Below are 20650 nucleotides of genomic sequence, written 5' to 3'. Positions count from 1 at the left end.
TGATTTTATCCACAAAGCAGGGCGAAAACCTCTTCGCAATCTCTCTCTCTCTCTCTCTCTTAGAATGACAAGGTAGATCACTTAGCCCAGAACAGCGTTGCTTAGCACTCTTGCTTAGCCAGTGCTCTCCAAAGCACTCTACCCACCAAGAGAGGGACGTCAAAGCCCCAAAGCAAAGGCAGATGTAATTCTTTTCTCTGGCAAAAGACAGCAAACGAAGGAAAAAAAAGCCAATCTACCACTAGACACCCCCACACTTTTTCTGCAACGCGTACCCCACCCCCGAACGTTCAAAAAGCCTCCCCCCACACCATCTTTTCTCGCACTACTCGTTTCCCCCTCCCTCGCCCCTTCCCCAGCCTCGTAGAAAAAGCCTTCGCCTCGCCTCACCAGTGCACGCACACAGACGCCGGGCCAACCAAATCCGAGATCAAAAGCGGGCGGCAGGCGAGGCGATCGCCGAAAAAAGCGAAAGCCGCCACCTCCGCGCCGGCCCGGGGGAGGAAAAGCGATAAAGCTTAGCGGCTAAGGCGACGACGAAAGCGAAAGCGAAGGCGGGATTTAGTAGATAAGTAGCGGCGATGGTGCCGAGTGCCGAGTCTCGCCTCCTCCGCAAGGACGCCTCACGCGATGGAGCCGGAGATCGTGGAGGTCGAGCCGCTGCGGTACGCACCGGCGCCGCAGTGGCGGGCGCCCCCTCCTCCCCCGCCGCTCCCGCCGCCGCCCATGACGGCGTCCTCCAGCGCGAGCGCCGCGGAGGCGAGCGCCAGCGCCAGCGCCGTCACGGCGGCGCTGCAGTTCGACAGCGAGAAGCTCCCGCAGACGCTCGTGCTGGAGATACGGCCGTTCCTGCGCGTCGCCAACCAGATCGAGGCCGAGTCCCCGCGCGTCGCGTACCTCTGTAAGCGCCCGCACGATAACTCTCCCTCGAGTGTTCTCTAGGACTTTTCACCTTATGATGGTGGTAGACTGCGGCTCGCTGGTGCCCGCGACGTGCTCGAGGAAATGCCGGCAGCTCAGGGAGGACCTGGGGTGCAAGATGGACGTTGAACGTCGATGTGTGTAAGTGGTGCAGTGTGTATGTCATTTGAGATCCTGTCGGTGACTGTATTCAGGATAACGCGGGTACGAAACCAGCCTGAAGAGATTCGAGGTGGTTTGGTGCCACTCGTTTCAGTTCAGGAGTATTCTATCTTTTGTGTTGTCATATCCTCTGATGCCGGAAGTTTATGGTTGGTGATCGTGAGTTCTCGGGTGCTTGGTCGTCCATTGCTGCTTTCCACCATCGCTTAAGCATCGTTGCTGATTTAGTTACATCTGGTAATTTGTAGATTCTGCAAAGGATGAGGGGCGAGGCTACTTGGCAGCTCACATGCTTAGCACATCACCTTCTTGAATCTTGAATATCCTTGTCTTCCACTTTCATTTAAAAGAAATGTGTTGTAGGACCAGATGTTAACTGGTTATATTCCAAAGGCTAGAGGGTCTGTTCTAGAATCAGCCAAAGATTCTTCCACAAAGAACATTCTTCTTTAGCAGTACTACCTTTCTGCTTATTTCCCTTCGTTAGCAGAGTAGGTTGTTGGAAGCCTTAAAAATACAGGTAGCTTGATCAGCAGGCAAGTGAAAAACATTCCTTAATTTGGGCTGCAGTACAACATTTGCATCAGGTCGCATAAAAGGTGGCATAACTTATGATATTGCATCACCGAAGAGCTTATGGGGAATTACCAGCAAAGAACGTCAAATATCTCAATTACCGTCTTGATTCGCCCTGCCTACCTTTTTTTTCTTTCTTCTTAGCACTGTGAACTTTGCTTGGTCAATTACTAAATTTTTTCTAATGCAGAACAAAGTGCTATAATCATTGAACTATGTTGGAAAGCCAAAGTGGGTCTTTATCTACAAGAGTTGACTTTTATCATTTTACAGGTCGATTTCACGCCTTTGAAAAGGCTCATATGTTGGATCCTCGTTCAACAGGGAGGGGTGTTCGGCAATTTAAAACTACACTTCTTCAGAGATTGGAGCAGGTATGTACATGATGAAAATTAACTTAATTCGGATTGCATAAATGCAATATAAATAAATATCCTGAACATTGGAGCATATTATACATGCTGTAAATGTATATCACATCTTAGCAGATATTCCTTGTTTCAGAACATGAATGCACATTTTCTTTCTGTTACATTAAGATATATGCAACAAGTCACTATTTATTGGTTAAATAATGTTGTATTTACTTTCCAAACAGGATGAGAAAAGCACTTTCTCAAAGAGGAAAGAAAGAAATGATGCCCGGGAGATTAAATCATTCTATGAGAAGTAAGTATGATCTTTCTTTCAGATACAAATCTGTATTGTAGACTACTTAAAAGTTCTGATGCGGAGACCGGGGGCAATCAAAGTTTTCATTAAAAGACTACTTTCTTAAGAACCACAGCTAAACCACTATCCCCAACCAAAATGTGATTTCCATCCTCTTCTGCCATTTTATAGGAAAAAGCAAGCTAATGCACATCAACTAATGCCTGTCCTGGGAGAAGTTTTGAAGGCTGTTCTCATCGGGACTGGCTTGGAGGTTCTGATACCTTTCACAAAATAATAATTATGATGTATGATGTGCCATGTAGTTAAAGTTTTCATAACTTTGCAGAGCCTTGTTGCTAGTGAAGATTTTGGCGACAAGTCAGGCTTCCGATACAATATTATTCCACTTCATCCTAGATCAAGTCAGCAACCAATCATGCTTCTTCAAGAGGTTTGGACATATTTCTACTCAAAAGTCAAAAATATACCTTCTGGGTATACTATTTGTGCAAGGATAATTAAAGTACAGTACAAAAAAACAAGAATTGTGCCTTCTAATAGGGCCAATGACTCGTGATATCTTCATGTTTGGTATGATACAAAAGGCACTAGCTCCTTGTTACCAGGACTTGTACTGAGTTACCAGATGGTATTTGCCAAGACAATGACCAATCCTCATTGCAGGATAAATTTTCTGGGATACAAAACATAGTAGCAATTGGCTAGTGCTATAAAGAAACTGTTTTCTCATTTCTGAAATATGGATATTTAATTCCAATGTTACGTCTCATAGGACAAAAGATGATACTCCCACAGTCCATATTACTTGTCGATGCTTTAAAGTTGTACTAAAGCAGCGACAAGGAATATGGATTGGAGGGAGTAGTAATTCTTCTTTGGAATGAATAACCTTTAGCCTGTTACTTAATTACTGAGCCTGCATTCTGCATTTAGATAAAATTTCTTATGATATACTATTGTGCAGATCAAAGTTGCAGTGTCTGCGGTGTTTAATGTACGCAGTCTTCCATTGGCTAATGTCAAGGGTGAAAAAAGTCAGACAGATATTTTTCGATGGCTGCAAAGTTGGTTCGGATTCCAGGTTGGCTAGTTATTTGTTCAAATATCAGATTTAGTACCAGTGGCTTTCTCTTGCATTTCAGCTCAGTAATTTGGGGTTGCTTTTTTTTGGGGGGTGGCGTAGAAAGGGAATGTTGCCAACCAAAGGGAGCATCTCATTCTTTTGCTTGCAAATATGCATGCTCGGTTGAATCCAAAGTCATCCTCTGCTCCAATGGTATTCATACAAGAATATTGTTTGCCTTATCTATCTTCTGGTTAACATATTAGAATAACATTTTGATACGCCTGTTTTTAGCTTGATGAAAGAGCAGTAGAGGAATTATTAGCGAAAACATTTGAGAGTTATCTGACCTGGTGCAAATTTTTGGGGAGAAAAAGCAACATATGGTAAATATATGCAGTTTTTATTTCTTTAGATTGGACTGCATCTAACTGAACATCAGCTTGAGTGAATTTCAAGGAAGTGTTTTTTTACTTGTACTGGTCCTCTTTTTATTGCACCTGCAGGTTGCCCTCTGTGAAGCAGGAAATTCAGCAACATAAACTTCTGTACATATCTCTTTATCTTCTTATATGGGGAGAAGCATCAAATTTAAGACTTATGCCAGAATGCTTATGCTACATCTTTCATCATGTACGTTAACTATTTGTCCTTCATCTTTCCATTGCTCTCACTGCATTAATTGTTCAAACTATAACTAAATTTAGTTTTTTCTTGAAATCATCTCTGAACATTTGATATATGTTTATTGGTTTATATCGGTCATATAAATTTTCATTGCTTGGTAGTAAAATCTACCATGTAAATGCTTCTGCCAGAAGAATCTTTTTATAATAATACTATTATTAGGAGTAGTCCTTACACATTTGTTGTTGACAACAGACGAGAACAACAATAACAGTAATAATAGCCATGCTTATAGAATTAGCAGGCATGTGCCAAGTGTTTGGATGTTTTTAGTGCTTGTTTTCTTTTCTGAACTATATTCTAAGTTGACTAGATAAATGGTAGGACGCATGGTTTTCCTACCAAGCAACACATGTTCAAACCCATCTTCCTAGTAGGATATGTTGGTTCACGTGCACCAGCAAATTTGTGTGCATAAATATGGTCACATGTGCATTTTAGGGAAAAAAAAGGAAAGATCGAAGATTGAGTGCATTTATATTGTAAGGCTACCTTGCTCATGTTTTTTGTATGGTGCAATGTGATCTTTCAAGCGCAAACTTTTGCAAATACGCTTGTAAATACATTCTAACTAAAAGAACATTAGGTTGTGTAAAAAAGAAATACTATCTGTTTCAGTGGAAAATGGCCAAAGTTATTGCTTTAATTAGCAGGACAAAATATTTTAAAGTGACATTCCTCACAAAAATAGAATGATCAGTACATCCCCCTTTCAAAAATATAAAAGGGCAATTTTTTCTTTTGCTATTAATTAGTGCTAATCATGATTAAACTGCGTCAGCTCATCCCTGCCTATGAAAAAAAGGAATACGCTGCTCATTCCGCTAGCACTACTGCGGCCGTCCGGCTGCCCGGGATAGCGATGACGGGCTGGGGCTGCTCCTGCATCTATTCGGGACAGGCAGGCTGAAGGCATGTTTGTGCACTCCATTGATCGATCCACACACCAACTGGTTCCGCTGTCCGCACCACAATTGCAGCCGAAGTATTCAGGGTTCGTCCGCTTAATCAATACCATGTGCGTTCTTAGCGGCATGGTTGCAGCGGCTTCACTGATGTTCATGGCCTGCTTGACCCAATGCTCTAACTTCTTATGAAAGCCGTGCACATTCCAACAGCTGGCCGGATGTACATGATAGGCTGCTACCTGGAGCATCCAAGCGCTATGCATGCCATCTCGATGATGCGATGTCAGTCCATGGAAACTTGAGCCAACGGATGGATTTTTTTTCTTTCGGAACTGCAGGATGGATTCTTTTCTTAAGTTAATTAAATAATTACTAGACCATTATACCCTTTCACTTGAAAAGGTATGTTTTTAATCTCCACCGTTGATTGCGTTAGGGGAGGGGGGTGGGGGTGGGGGGGCGCGTACTGAAGCAGATCCTAATACCTTAAATAAGAGAGAATGGCCAGAGTTACCTGCTTGAATTACCAGTGGCAAGTCTCTACTCTACATCTCTCCTCCCCGCTATCTCTCATCAGGGTATCTTGCTGTCAGAGAGTCTCTGTGGTCCTTTTCTTTTGCTGTTTCATAATTCACCATCACATCTAAAAGGTTTTAGATTTAGCTGGGTTGTTGTTTCATGTTGTACTGCTTCGAATTGAATTATGAGTTCCCCTAGCAAACTCTTAATCTGTGGTTAGCTTTTGCTCTCCCAGATAAGATTCTTGCAGAAAGGAGTTTAAGCAAGTGTTATGCATGTTTTTATAGTTAGAAAAAAAAATCTATTGTCACTATTCGAGGACTATTTTTGCTTAAAAGCAATTTTTGCTTCCAAGTAGTTTCTGTATTTTTGTGCTGAAGACTTTGCCACAAAGTTAAGTCCACATTTGCGACAAAAGATAACCACTTGTTGCTTCAGATGTCATACGAGCTATATGGAGTGCTTTCTGGAGCTGTAAGCTTAATTACTGGAGAAAAGGTCAGGCCTGCATACGGCGGAGAAGACGAATCATTTCTTAATAAAGTAGTGGCACCAATATACGACGAGATATATGCGGTTGGACATCCCTACTTTTCAGCATTAGACTTAGCACAGCTTTGGAAGTTATAATGATGGCAGTATTTTTTTTGTAATGAAGGAAGCTCTAAAGAACAAAAATGGAGTATCTGATCACTCAACATGGAGAAACTACGATGACCTCAACGAATTTTTCTGGTCAGATACCACGTTTTGTTGGGTTTGCCTTTGGTACTCAGATGAAGTACTAAATATGTAAAGATGCAGGTCTGCAGACTGCTTCAAACTTGGCTGGCCCATGCGTCTCAACAACGACTTCTTTTTCACATCTACTAAGAATAAAAAGTCTCATGAAACTAAGATACAAAATTCCCAATTGCCTCGTGGATCCTCCTCAGCACAAAACATTGTTAATACAGAAGTACCTGACCAATCACAACAGGTAGTAAATATCAGAACAAGGCCATTCCACAATATGGTATACTATTTGTATCATATACCTAACTTTTTTGTTTACGTATTCAGTTCCGAGTAAAGCAATCTTGCAGTTTTTTTTATGAGAAGCAATTTTGTATTCCCATTCATCTGTATTGAGAATATAAGGAAGTAGCCAAATTCAGTGCTTAAAGTCTATTTTATGTTTTGCCTTCAGAAATGAAACATCTACTCTATGTTTTTTAGTTTCATGTGGTAATAATGTAGAAACAACGTGCCATGTAGCTTAATTTCACATTGAACAGCTATGTTCCCTAAGCTCCTGCCCGCATCGGGATCCTTCGTCTCGCCCGCCCCTGCCGTCCTCACCCTGGAGGAAGTGTCCGGAGCGCTGTGGGACCTCACTCAGGCGGTCCAGGAGATCCACCTGTTCTTGGCCGGGTCCTACAGGCCGCACCCGGCTGCGCCGCCCATCGCCGCCACCGCGCTGCTGTGGCTGCCATGGCAGCCGCTGCACCAGGCGGCCTCCGCCGCGCTCGCCGGACCGCTGCAGCTGCCATCCACCGCCCCGCCCTGGCTGCAATGGCAGCCGCCGCTCCTGGCGGCCTCCGCCGCGCCTGGCGCTCTGCCGCAGCAGCCGCTGCCGCTGCCCCAGGGCATCCTCGCCGCGCTCGCCGGGCCGCTGCAGCTGCCATCCACCGCCACCACCGTCCCGCCCTGGCTACAGTGGCAGCCGCCCCTCCTGGCGGCCTCCGCTGCGCCCGGCGCTCCGCTGCAGCAGCCACCGCCGGTCAGCTCCGGCCCCGCATCGACCGCGTCGGTGGGAGTCCCGATCCACCAGATCAAGTTCCCGCCGTCGCCATTACCGCTTCCCCAGACCTCTCTACATAAAGAGGGGAGATGTATCAATCTAATAAAGCAAGAATTAAGAAGGAAATCCCTTCCATCTTGCCCGGCCGTGGGCAAAAGGTCCCCGGCCGGCCCTCTCGCACCCTCCTTCTAGCAGCGCCATAACATAATGCAATTTAAGCTTTTCATGTACATTCACAACTAACAGAAATGTGCATGTTTCAGTACATTCATTTTTGAATAGTTGTTTACATGTGCTCTTGTTCTCCATTTTCCTGCTATTGCATATAGCAAACTATAAGTGTGACATCTCAGCAGAGGTGGTTGGGAAAGACAAATTTTGTTGAGGTTCGTTCCTTTTGGCATATCTTCAGAAGCTTTGATAGGCTGTGGACACTCCTTGTGCTTGGGCTTCAGGTTTAGTTCTTACATTAATGGTTGTGGAGTGATACATTTATATATTGTTTAATCACTGCCAGATCTTTTGACCCATTTTCTCATACGTTCTCTTTCCAGATTCTGATAATAATAGCATGGCATGGATTGGAAAGCCCTCTTCAGTTACTAGATCCAATCTTTTTTGAGGATATTCTGAGTATTTTCATAACCAGTGCTGTACTTCGAGTTCTTCAAGGTTAATTTGGAATTTGCTTGTGCATATCTATACCATAAATTCTGACGAATTAGTACTAACACATTGATGTAACTTTCTTCCTATTGTTCTGTCTTCATTCTTCAGTGATGTGTCTAATTGTTTCTGTGCAGTGGTCCTTGATATTTTATTTTCATGGAGAACCAGGGGAACAATGAGATCTAGCCAGAAACTAAGATTTGTCATAAAACTCTCTCTTGCGGTTACATGGGCAATCATTCTGCCCATATTTTATTCCAGTTCTCAAAATTACAAGGCTTGTTCTGCTAGACGTCCTAAAAACTTTTTTGGAATGTTCTGCCTGTCAAAGTATATGGTAGCTGTAGCATTTTACCTGACAAGCAACGTGATTGGGATGGCACTCTTTTTCGTTCCAGCTGTAAGCAGCTATATAGAGACATCTACCTGGCGAATTTGCAATATATTATCCTGGTGGTGCCAGGTATGATCTTTTACCTTGCTCAAGAGTAGAACTTGTTTTTGTTTACGTTTTGTAGTTAATATCAGAAATTGATCTCAGTGGAATACATTGTTATGCTATCTTATTTTCCAACATTTGAGTCAACCTAAATTTCCCAAAAAAAATATTTTTCCTTCTATAGAGCTGTTAATCAGCTTTTTGTACTGCACCATGACTTACAGATCTCGTGCATGGGCATTATACCTTAATGAAGTACTGATATATTGCCAATGATGTGTGCAGGCCCCGTCATATGTTGGAAGAGGAATGCATGAAGGCCAAGTACCTTTACTAAAGTAAAATATGTGTATTATTATTCACATACTTTGGAGGCCATTTGATGTGAGCTAAATATTATTTCTGTGTTTCAACAGGTATACATCATTTTGGACGGTTCTTTTATCAAGTAAATTTTTATTCAGCTACTACTTCGAGGTAAGAATATCTATCAATATAGAATCTACACACCTTTTATTTTTATTATGCAGTGCAATGCGACTCAAGATTTATTCAAATCAGTGAAAATGCATGTATGTAGGTCCAACTCAGTTACAATTTATAATGCATGTACGATGGTCTTAGGTTATGTTAATGATAGAACATAGTAACACCATGAGAAGTTCTGCTTGAGTGTTTGTTATTTTTTTAAGCACGCCTTAGTTTCTTATCTCTACATTTATTTTGTGTAACCTCTCCTCCTACTACATTTTTTTCTGAATATAACTTGAGCAGATTAAGCCTCTTGTGGAACCTACGAAAGAAATCATGAGGGTCAATGTGAATATATATGAGTGGCATGAATTCTTTCCACAAGGTCTTCCCCCATATCTCATCTTCCCCTGTCCATTAATCATCCTTTTTACTCAATAGGGTACTGAGTTTGATAATTAACACTGAACACAGAGTGACGATTCTATCTGTTTTGTTGCAGTCAAGAGCAATGCTGGCGCAATTCTTGCTGTATGGGCCCCTATAATTCTTGTAAGAACTCATATGAACTCAAATATTTAATTTGCATATGGCTCATAAACTAATTAATTTCGTTGCATTTTCAACAGGTCTATTTCATGGACACACAAATTTGGTATTCTGTATTCTGTACCATTTTCGGTGGTATGTGTGGTATCGTTCATCATCTCGGTGAGGTGAGGTGAAGCGCCACTAAACTCTTGACTGTTTATTTCAGATGTTTACAGATTCTTATTTCCTATACTTACTCCTAGATTCGCACAATGGGAATGGTTAGAAGTCGGTTCTGTACCTTACCAGAAGTGTTCAATGCTTGCCTTGTTCCTCGCTCAAGTCCAAAAGAGAAAAAAGGGATATTGCCTAGTTTCTTGGAAAAGAAAATATTTAAGGTTGAATCTGATCATGTCCACTTTACCTTGAAGGTGCTTTTCTTATTATTATTTCTCATATTACACTGTTTTCAGGATTTGGGTAAATCTGAAAGACATGACCCAACAAAATTCGCTCTGGTTTGGAACCAGATAATAAATAGCTTCCGCTCGGAGGATTTAATAAGCAATAGGTACGTTCTGGTTATTCCAGTGCGACATAAGCTTCATCAGATTACTTTCTCCTTCATATTTCATTGGTTTTGCAGAGAGATGGATTTGATGACAATGCCCATGTCACTAGAGTATCGTTCTGGTTCTATTCGCTGGCCCTTGTTTTTAGTTGCCAAAAAGGTATATGGAACTGTTATTTATACATGACAGATCATGATTTCAGTGCAATACACTCTGCACTACTTTGGAAATATGTAGCATTTCTCTAGGCTTGACCGTAAAAGACTAGTGCCATGTAGTACAAGTGGCAAAGTCTTCTACGGTGCACTCCGAGCCATAATTTGATTGTAAATCGCATGGAACTAATAGTAAAAGTGTTCCTATCTAGTAAAACTAGTAAAACTCTTTATTTCACGGTCTGGAACCTAAGTTCAATGATAAAACTATAGTGAACCAAAGGTAAAATCATTATATATGTACTAAAAACGCTTTATGTCACACTCCTGAACCTAGTATGATATTAAATCATATGAGCCAACAGTAAAATCATAGCATACCCTGTAAAAGGAGATTGAGGGGGGAAGGGGTGGGGGGGGGGCAAGAAGAAGCAAGTTAGTAAAACAACCATGAAATGTCGTAATGTTTTGGGGATAGGAGAAAAAACAAATAATAGAAAATCGTGAAGTAATTATTAACTGGTGTTGATTACAAGATTTGTACAGCTTAATATCAAATTTTGGACTACATATCTTGATTTTCATTACAAATTAATTACTTTACTAAATAATGCTGGAGTTTTACTACAATTTTTTGACTACATATTGTTTGAGTTTTACTTTTACTACAAACAATTTTTTTAACCATATATTGCTTGATTTTTACTACAAGTTACTACTTTACTACATATTCCTTAGTTTTTATAATCACAATTAAGAGCGGATTCCCAGTGGATGGGTTAGTTCTCCTAGCTAGAACAGGAACGCACGTGGAGGGTGGGTTTAGTTGGCTAGCCTGGCTCACTCGTGCTAGCCGGAGTGCAAAATATGTTATTCTGCGCTCAGGCTTACATCTGTATTCTGTCTATCTATAAAATGTGTCATAGAACTTTGTATAATGTTATGCTTGTCTTCCTTCCGTGACAGTTTTCAACATCAGTTGATATGGCAGCAAATTTTACTGGAAATAGTGCACAGCTCTTCCAGAGAATTAAGAAGGATAACTACATGTTTTGTGCGATCAACGATTTCTATGAATTGACAAAAAGTATTTTCAGATTTCTCGTTATTGGTGATGTGGAGAAGAGGTAATCATTTTACTTCAACATTACCAATTTTAGTACATTTTCTCTCATGTACCCGTGAATATTATGATGATGTTTGACAGATTCTATTCAGGGTAATAGCTGCCATATTTGCCGAAATAAAAAAGAGTATTCAGAACTCAAGTTTATTGGTCGATTTTAAGATGGATCACTTGCCTTTGCTGGTTGACAAATTTGAACGGATGGCTGAGATTTTGGTAATCACTTCACTAGTATTATTTGTCTCTTTCCCTTTATGTTCTATACTTCACTGTTTTACTGTAACACATCAACCTCAAATCGATTTTTTTACTGTAATCTGTAATTAGAGGGTACTTTCATTGCACCTTTTTGGCACACTGGTTGTTCGTGAGGACTAAAAGGTTATAAGGGTAATGGCAGAGATGGCTAGAATTACAGAATTAGTTTGCAGGAATACCGATGGGCATGGGGAAGGAGTTTGTTCCCAGAGTTCAGGAAATGGATAACTATACTTGTTTGCGTGTGCTGCTTTGGTGGTCCATGAAATGGTGCACCAGAGAGCCAGCAGCAACCCAGGGCTGGCTGAGATTTCTTAACTTCGTTAATTAGGGGTAGTTTTTTTTTTCCTCGAACACGTAGGTGGATGCCATTTATATTAGAGGAAACTCAGCCCAAATAATAGTGCCATAATTACAACGACCAACAGAAACTACGAAATCCTGACATCACGAGGAAGGAAAAACAGAGAGTAGGGGTAGGTTTTTATCTTTATCTGTTTGAATCTTAAGTTTGTTCCTTGGAAAGATAAGAGTATGGCACTGAAATTGTTTTCTGGAATAAGGTGAACTAGCCAAAGTCCTTACGACTTTAAAATCGCACCATCATTCTTCTTGGAAGACATTGATTGCCGTTCAACGTGCAGTTTGTATCCCCTGTTACTTACTAGCATACAACACATAGCAGTTCTATCATAGGGGATGACGAGGTATTGCAGTGGGTGGAGCTGACAGACTAATTTTAGTTTTCATAGGGTTGGAGGGGGTGCTTGTAGGGATTTGAGTGACAGCCTATTTCTCTGGTAGAGTGTATATGGCCTTCTTATATTTTGATTGAATCCTATTATGTCAGCACATGTAGTGAAATTTATGCCTAATGGTTACCCAGTATTCAAACAAACAAAGCCTTCAATACGAGGTGACAATTTTACTCCAAGATATCATTGATACCCTGATCCAAGATATGCTTGTCGATGCTCAAAGGTAACAATAATATAATATATGTGATCATTCTATGCTTTTACATCCTTTGTTTTGTGGTTAGATAACAGTCTCCTCTTTCAACAGTGTATTGGATCAGATAAATTCTTCTGAGACACTGATATCTGATAACGATGGAGCATTCAATTACTACAAACCAGAGCTCTTTGCGTCGATCAGCTCAATATCAAAAATTCGCTTTCCATTTCCTGCCAGTGGTCCACTCAAAGAGCAGGTCTGACATAATCCTTCATTAGCTAAGACAGAGTGCAGGAATGGTAGTAACTCTCTGAATGATGAGATGATTTGGCATATTCAGGTTAAACGTCTCTACCTACTACTTAATACAAAAGAGAAGGCTGCAGAAGTTCCATCAAATTCAGAGGCTCGCCGACGCATTTCATTTTTTGCTACCTCTCTTTTCATGGATATGCCAGCTGCTCCCAAAGTACGCAGTATGTTGTCATTTAGGTAATACTTGTGCTTTTCAAATTCTGTTAAAACTTATTTCAGGTTAATTTTGTTAATATTAGTCAATGAGCTCTATGATCTAATTTGTGGCTGAGGGAAGGTATTTGTAAAATCGTCACTAAAAGGTGTTGAAGTATATGTGGATATAAACCAACCTTATTCTAAGTTTAGACTTTTGGTTGTACTGATTGGCGCATGAAACTGGTCTCAGCTTTCACAATTTAAATAAACATTTTAGGCCTCATTGAGCAACACATGAGAAGAGGCAAGAGGCGTTGAGGTATAGAATTGAGTTCAATTAATGGACCACAGAGAGCGTGCCCCCGCCGGGGGGGGGGGGGGGGGGGTTGAATGGTCCTATGCAACTATACAAGTAGGCAAAGAGTATGAATGCAGAAGCTAAACTTGCAAAAAATAGGGGTAATGTTTTAGAGAGGGTGCATACACCATAACACATGCAACTTTGAGGGCGAGTGGATGGATGTGGACCACCTCATCAGTAATTGAGCAAAACTGAGCACAAAACTTGGGCGGCAGCAGGTTCGGTGGGCTCACCCTTTATTGCCAGGGGGTTAAACCAAAGTGGAGTGTGTGGAGGTATTGCCTAGTCTTAGGCATGTCCATATATAACTTGTTTGTTCTGTCAATGCATATAGAGATGTAAAATTGTTTAGGTTTTTGTGTGTGGAAAAAGCAAGAAAACATATTCAAACATTGTTTTGAGAGAAATGTGATACCTGAAACATGGATGCTTTTATCAACTGTAGAAGTAGCTGCCTGGCGGTATCATATACTGTTGTCTCCGTCAATTGGCCATAATTCCTTTGTAAAAGATGAGAACTTCAGTGCAGCACTCAAATAGAACCAAAAGCCACAGAATATTGTGAGCTCTGAATTTTTTGGGCCTTTATGTTTTTCAAGTAAATCCCATCAATAAGATCATGACCACTTACCAGTAGGAGCATTTACATCAATATAGGCGAGTTATGTTGTCAACTGTAATTGTTCTTTGTTTTGGAAATTCTTGTCCATATCAATCACAGAAGAAAGCAAATATAGTGAACATCTGATGGCATCCTGACATCATGTAATTTGTTCAGCATAGTAACTCCCTACTTCATGGAGGAAGTAAAGTTTTCAGATGAAGAGCTTCATTCAGATCAAGATGAAGCATCCATCCTTTCCTACATGCAGAAGATATATCCAGGTCACTTATGTTCCATATTTCTATTTTCACCCATTTTTTGTTGCAATTGCTTTTGTTAGTTATATTTTGTTACTAAGACTCCACATTCTCATTTTTTAGATGAATGGACAAATTTCTTGGAAAGGCTTGGTACAAATGTAAAAAGTGAAGACATTAGATACTGGGCTTCTTTCCGTGGTCAAACACTAAGTCGAACCGGTAATATGGAGTATTATTCTCATTTTTTTTTGTAAACTATCACTGAAGTTCCCGCCTATAGGCTGTCTGACTCTCTCTATTGTGTACTATTTAGTTAGGGGAATGATGTATTACAGAAAGGCATTGAGACTACAAGCTTTTTTAGACAGGACAAATGACCAAGGTGCGCATAGAAACTTACAGCTTATCTTACTCTTTCCAACCTCTCATCATTAAATTTTGATGCTCGATTTCCAAAATGGGTGGAATTTTAGATCAGCTAGCATCTAAAGTTTGATCAGATTGTTATCAGACAACTGTGATGATTTTGCCGTTCTCGTTTTCATATTTATTTGGAACCTGGTATGCTTCCAAAACTTAATCCTTTTAAATGAGCAGAGTTATATAAAGGACCCGTGGGGACAGAGCGAGAACAAAATAAGAGAAACATTCACCAATCATTATCAACTGAATTAGATGCCCTTGCGGATATGAAATTTTCATATGTCATCTCATGTCAAAAGTTCGGGGAACAGAAATCTAATGGTGATGTGCATGCTCAAGATATTATTGATCTGATGGCAAGGTATGGTTTGAAAAATATAAACTTGTAGAGTAATTATTATCTCTAGAATTGTGCTGATATTTCTACTTCTTGCGTGCTCAATGAAGGTATCCAGCTCTTCGTGTTGCCTACATTGAGGAGAAGGAAATTATAGTAGACAATATGCCTCATAAGGTTTATTCCTCTGTTTTAATAAAAGCAGAAAATAACTTAGACCAGGTAATAATCTTAGCTTAAGAATCAAAGCAGAAAATTTTGTACTGTTTTAGATCTAAGCCTCTAAATATTTTGTATTAATCATCTTTTGAATTTTATCAGTTATTTTTTTCCTACCAATTTTTTGTCTGTCAACTATCTTTTGTTAAGCATAACGTGCATAACTATTAATATACTTTCTCACAGAAATATATGATTATTTTTATCCAGTTCCTCAAATGCTCTTGCTTGTTGATTATTTACATAGGAGATTTACCGTATAAAGCTGCCTGGCCCACCCATCATTGGAGAAGGGAAGCCTGAAAATCAAAACCATGCAATTATATTCACCCGTGGAGAGGCCCTACAAACGATTGACATGAATCAGGTAATGAACTGGACATTTTTTCTATAGTTTGTCTCCATAAAATACCTTCTTTCCACTTATTTCGGTGCTATCAGGACAATTATTTGGAAGAAGCTTACAAAATGAGAAATGTACTTCAAGAGTTTGTTAGGCATCCTAGGGACCAAACTCCAACCATCCTCGGGCTTAGAGAGCATATTTTCACAGGAAGGTCTGTAGTTTTTCTGACATGGCTTTCAAACATACAATGTCTTTTGGATAATATGAGATTATTGTTTGGTGCAGTGTTTCATCACTTGCTGGATTCATGTCATACCAAGAGACAAGCTTCGTCACAATTGGACAGAGATTCCTTGCTGACCCCCTTAGGTCAGAACATGCTTCTTATTTGATCTTATAGTGTTAGCAATGATGCGATGAACACATTCCTTATGCGCTAAGTTTTTTATCCGTGCCAAAATTTAGGTTAGATATATGCATTTTTTCTAAAGGATTTAGTGTATTGTGTATGTCCATTCTATAAAGTCTATTTTTGGTCCAAATCATCTTTTCCACGGCTGCAGGGTACGATTTCACTATGGCCATCCAGACATTTTTGATCGGATGTTTCATTTAACAAGGGGCGGCATAAGCAAAGCATCTAAAACTATAAACTTAAGTGAGGACGTATTTGCTGGTAAGTTAATATTTTCCTTCAAAAACTAAATTTGTCATGCCATTTTCAAAGGAGTTTCATATTTAATATTAACTTTACAGGGTATAATTCCATTTTGCGTCGTGGACATATAACTTACAACGAGTACATTCAAGTTGGCAAAGGGCGTGATGTTGGACTTAATCAGATATCGAAATTTGAAGCTAAAGTTGCAAATGGCAATAGTGAACAAACGCTTAGCCGTGATATCTATCGTCTAGCGCGGCGATTCGATTTTTTCAGGATGCTTTCATGCTATTTCACAACAGTGGGATTTTACTTCAACAGCCTAGTATGCTCTCTCTCTCTCTCTCTATCTCTATCTCCCCCTGCTCGACGTGCATGCTTGCATGTTTGTTTCCACGTGTACACTATAATGCCCAAAAGCATTGCAGTTAGAACATAATGTGTGGCAATTCCTGAGAAACTACAAAAAAAAGTGAAAAGAAAGATGAAAAAATCATCAGTAGCAGGGAAAAGAGTTTTTCTTCCTGCCATTTAACACCTTATCTTTTAGCTGACAACTTTGGTTCAAATCTTACATAGAATGTAAAAGATGTTTATCTAAGTGAAGTTCATGGGTTCCAGTATAATCAATGTTTCTCCTAAGACCTGCCGGCTCGATCTTTGGAAAATTGGTAGTTTAAAGTGAACTGCTTTCAAGATTGATTTAGTCATTATTGGCCAGACCAAACTTCGCTTTTCTTTTTCCAGAGATATACAAATAGTCTGGTTTATGTTGATTATCCTCGTTCCAACCAGGTGTGAAAGTTTCACCAGTTAGGAACTAGGAAGCCCTGGAACAAATACACGATGCAGAATTGCTTCATGCCACATATATCATTGGATAACCAAACATGCTATTTCTCAAAACAAATGCTGATGGACCAATCCAGCGTCGTATAGGGCAAATTGTACTTGAAGTAAATTAGGAGGTTCAAACCTGAATTTTAAACTATTCACTTTGCTACAATCTTTACATATTTTTTATTAATGTTAGATTTTTAGTATGAAAAACATTACTCCCTCTGTACAGGTCAGAAAAGTCACTCATTGAAATTTTGTAGGTTAATTGTATGACTTTTATATGCTTATAATTGTAACAATGATCCACGTGGCCCATCAGAATACTAATACTTTAGATTTCTCTTTACATACTCCTTGCATATGATATTTTGTGTCAATATGATCTTTGAGCTTATCACCAACAATGATCCTTATTGTTTCAATGGATCCATATCTTGTACAGATATCAGTTGTAGGTGTTTATGTTTTCCTATATGGACAACTATACTTGGTTCTCAGTGGATTACAGAGTGCTCTGTTGATTAAAGCTCATCACCAGAATATGAAGTCCTTAGAAACAGCCCTTGCATCTCAATCTTTTCTTCAGTTGGGACTGCTCACAGGATTACCTATGGTGATGGAGTTAGGGTTGGAGAAGGGTTTCAGAGCAGCTTTGAGTGACTTCATCCTCATGCAACTGCAGGTTGCTTCAGTTTTTTTCACATTCTCTCTTGGAACGAAAGCTCACTATTATGGACGTACCATTCTTCATGGTGGCGCTAAATATCGACCAACGGGGCGTAAATTTGTAGTTTTTCATGCGAGCTTTACAGAAAACTATCAGTTGTACTCTCGGAGTCACTTTGTCAAAGCATTTGAGCTGATCTTCCTTTTGATAATCTATCACCTATTTAGGAAATCCGATGGAAAGTTTCATGTGATGGTCACATATTCAACATGGTTTATGGCAATGACTTGGCTATTCGCACCTTTTCTTTTCAATCCAGCTGGTTTTGCTTGGCACAAGATTGTTGACGACTGGTCAGATTGGAATAGATGGATGATGAACCAAGGGGGAATAGGTGTGCAACCAGAAAAAAGTTGGGAGTCATGGTGGAATGCTGAGAATGCGCATCTCCGTTACTCGGTGCTGAGTTCTAGGATTATTGAAGTATTGCTCTGTTTGCGGTTCTTTGTTTATCAGTATGGACTTGTCTATCATCTCAAGATATCTCATGATAACAAGAATTTTCTTGTGTACTTGCTTTCTTGGGTTGTGATAATTGCCGTTGTTGGGCTTGTCAAGGTATATGCTTCGTCTTGAATGTCTTTGTTTTCGGCAACTGTGATCCTTCATCATTATACTGATTTTTTTCTCTGAAATTTCTGCAGCTTGTTAATTGTGCTAGTCGTCAGTTAAGCTCAAAGCACCAGCTCATCTTCAGGTTCATAAAGTTGTTGACATTCCTGGCAGTGGTGACTTCCTTTATCCTTCTATCTTGCCTGTGCAAACTATCCATCATGGACTTGATCGTCTGTTGCCTTGCATTCATTCCAACTGGTTGGGGCCTCCTCCTTGTAAGTATCAACAGTGCACTCTACCAATTGTTCAACATTCTTTTCCACAATTGCCCTAATTCCCTCCTTACTGCACAGATTGTTCAGGTTTTGAGGCCGAAAATAGAATACTATGCAATATGGGAGCCTATTCAGGTCATTGCTCACGCTTATGACTATGGAATGGGTACACTGCTATTTTTTCCAATTGCTGTACTAGCATGGATGCCTATTATCTCGGCTATCCAAACTCGGGTTCTTTTCAATAGAGCATTTTCACGGCAACTGCAGATCCAACCTTTTATCATTGGTAAAACTAAGCGGAGGTAACTGATGGTTTCATGCGGATGAGAACTGGATTTGTGAATATGATATATTGGTTGGTCAGGATGATAATAAGCCTCTGTATTCTGGTGTAAATATATTGTGTGGTATTACAGTATCATACATCATTCTTTGGTCCATGTCGTTGACCAATCTAACAGCTCAGTTTTGGTGTAGACTTACGTTGTATCCTCAGTACCATTCATGTAATACAAAAGCGTTATACTTTTTGGCTTTTTTAGAAAAAGTGGAACTGTTGTACTATTGCTGTTGGACAAGTCATGTTAGATCATATAATACGTATATATTAGAAGAACATGGGTCCCTTTTTTAATTATCTTTTTGCAAAAATGGGTCTATTTCTTGGAGAAGTGCAGTGTTCTCGCTGTTTATGTGTGTCCATATTGACAAGTTTCTAGGAGCAACGTTCTTAGTTTCAAGCGAAATGCACTTGCGGCACATTAACTTGTCCTGCGTACTGTATGATAAAAAAAAAACTTGTCCTGCGTACTCACATTCTAGCCCACAAACTGGCAACTTAGAATTTTGTAATGCTAAACCTGTCTCACATGCTCACTTTTGGTTCAAATCGACCCGAAATGAAGCCAGGTCAGATGAAATATGTGGTGTGCTGAGTTGGCAGAGGGGTGGTTTTAGCTGGACTGTTTTTTATGGCAAAAGACCCTGCGTTTATGTGATCCACACGCGAGAGAGGCGAGATGCCGTAGGATCTACTAAAATTTTGCAAAAAATACCTCGTTTTTCTGCAAATTTTATTTTGTAATCCTCCACTCTAATCTACACGCATGTTCATCCAATGTGTTGCATGCACGCAAAGTCATTTTTACCAGTTTGGGTAGCTACCCGTGGTCTTGCTACCAATGCGGTGTTGCCGTATGTAAAGTTGTGGGACCATATGCATGTGTATATTGAAGGGAGTGTTTGGAGGCACTCCGCTCCCAGACTCGGCTCGCGGAGCCGGCGGAGTCATAGGCTAAAATACTGGAGCTGAAAAGTAGGTGCTCTGCAATTCCTCTAATTCCACGGATCTGGTGGATATCCGAACAGGGCCGAAGTATTACTCCCTCTGTCCCATAATATGTTAAAAAACGTCTTACATTATGGGACGGAGGAAGTAGTACAAATCATTTCTTGTATTTTTGTTTTTAGTCAAATCAATGTCAGGCCGGTGGGGTCATGTCAGGTGAGAGAGAGCCTCCCCTAACGTTGCATGTGGTGGAGTGGTATAAATCCTTGCCTTTTGTTTTATCTTTAGCAATTTCAATCATTTGTATGGATAGACTTAACACAAGAGACATGTTGCAAAGGCGTCACTGGCATGTTGATAATGATACTTGTGTTTTGTGTCCTTTTCTGCTCCGTGAAAATAGATCACACCTTTCTTTTGAATGTAACTTCAACCAGAGGGTCTGAAACTATCTTGGAATCTCATGGATGCTGCAGCATAATAGTTTCTGGTCTCACATGGCTATGATTGCTAGGGACTTTGGCAAACCATTCTTCACCGAGGTTGTGTTCACTGCTGATTGAAATATTTGGATCGTCAAAAATGGGAAGGTGTTCAGAAATGAGAGGCCTACATTTGTTGCATGGAGAAGAAGGTTCATATATGACATAACTTTGCTAGCTCATAGGATCAAATGTAAATACAGGGAGAAACCAGCGAAGTCATGGTAAAGCCAGTGAGCCCCAAATAAATCAGAAATATGGAGAGCTCTGGCGACGTACCCCCGCCTCCTTCGGGCGACGCTGCCGGTGCCCCTCTCCCCCGCCCGCCCTGCACCCTCACCGCC

General features: G+C 40.3%; 1 protein-coding gene across 3 annotated transcripts; it reads left to right on the top strand.

Moving 5' to 3' along the window:
- Positions 1–322: 322 nt before the first annotated feature.
- On the top strand, positions 323–19170 carry LOC780671 (putative callose synthase 8). Of its 3 annotated transcripts, none has more exons than XM_044552364.1 (41): positions 323–901; positions 1933–2033; positions 2258–2328; positions 2503–2584; positions 2660–2764; positions 3299–3415; positions 3518–3610; positions 3692–3783; positions 3904–4030; positions 5950–6087; positions 6170–6246; positions 6316–6526; positions 7624–7749; positions 7849–7966; positions 8098–8426; positions 8688–8740; positions 8819–8879; positions 9177–9258; positions 9376–9425; positions 9503–9589; positions 9668–9802; positions 9878–9975; positions 10051–10135; positions 11098–11258; positions 11350–11473; positions 12402–12496; positions 12581–12728; positions 12813–12964; positions 14065–14171; positions 14271–14369; positions 14464–14532; positions 14748–14934; positions 15021–15132; positions 15377–15496; positions 15571–15686; positions 15761–15844; positions 16039–16151; positions 16232–16461; positions 17419–18261; positions 18348–18533; positions 18612–19170. In XM_044552364.1, exons 1-41 carry the CDS (start codon positions 631–633, stop codon positions 18840–18842), a joined length of 5886 nt encoding a protein of 1961 aa, XP_044408299.1. In that variant the 5' UTR covers positions 323–630; the 3' UTR covers positions 18843–19170. The 3 variants fall into 3 exon arrangements, with proteins under 3 accessions (XP_044408299.1, XP_044408300.1, XP_044408301.1); XM_044552365.1 differs by having other exon boundaries at positions 370–901; positions 6316–6490; XM_044552366.1 differs by having other exon boundaries at positions 613–901; positions 1332–2033.
- Positions 19171–20650: the final 1480 nt, after the last annotated feature.

This window comes from Triticum aestivum, chromosome 6A (genome assembly GCF_018294505.1).
Source record: "Triticum aestivum cultivar Chinese Spring chromosome 6A, IWGSC CS RefSeq v2.1, whole genome shotgun sequence".
In the NCBI taxonomy this organism is placed as follows: domain Eukaryota; kingdom Viridiplantae; phylum Streptophyta; class Magnoliopsida; order Poales; family Poaceae; genus Triticum; species Triticum aestivum.
The sequence above is the reverse complement of the archived record's forward strand: the minus strand, read 5'-3'. Positions and strand labels throughout refer to the sequence as shown.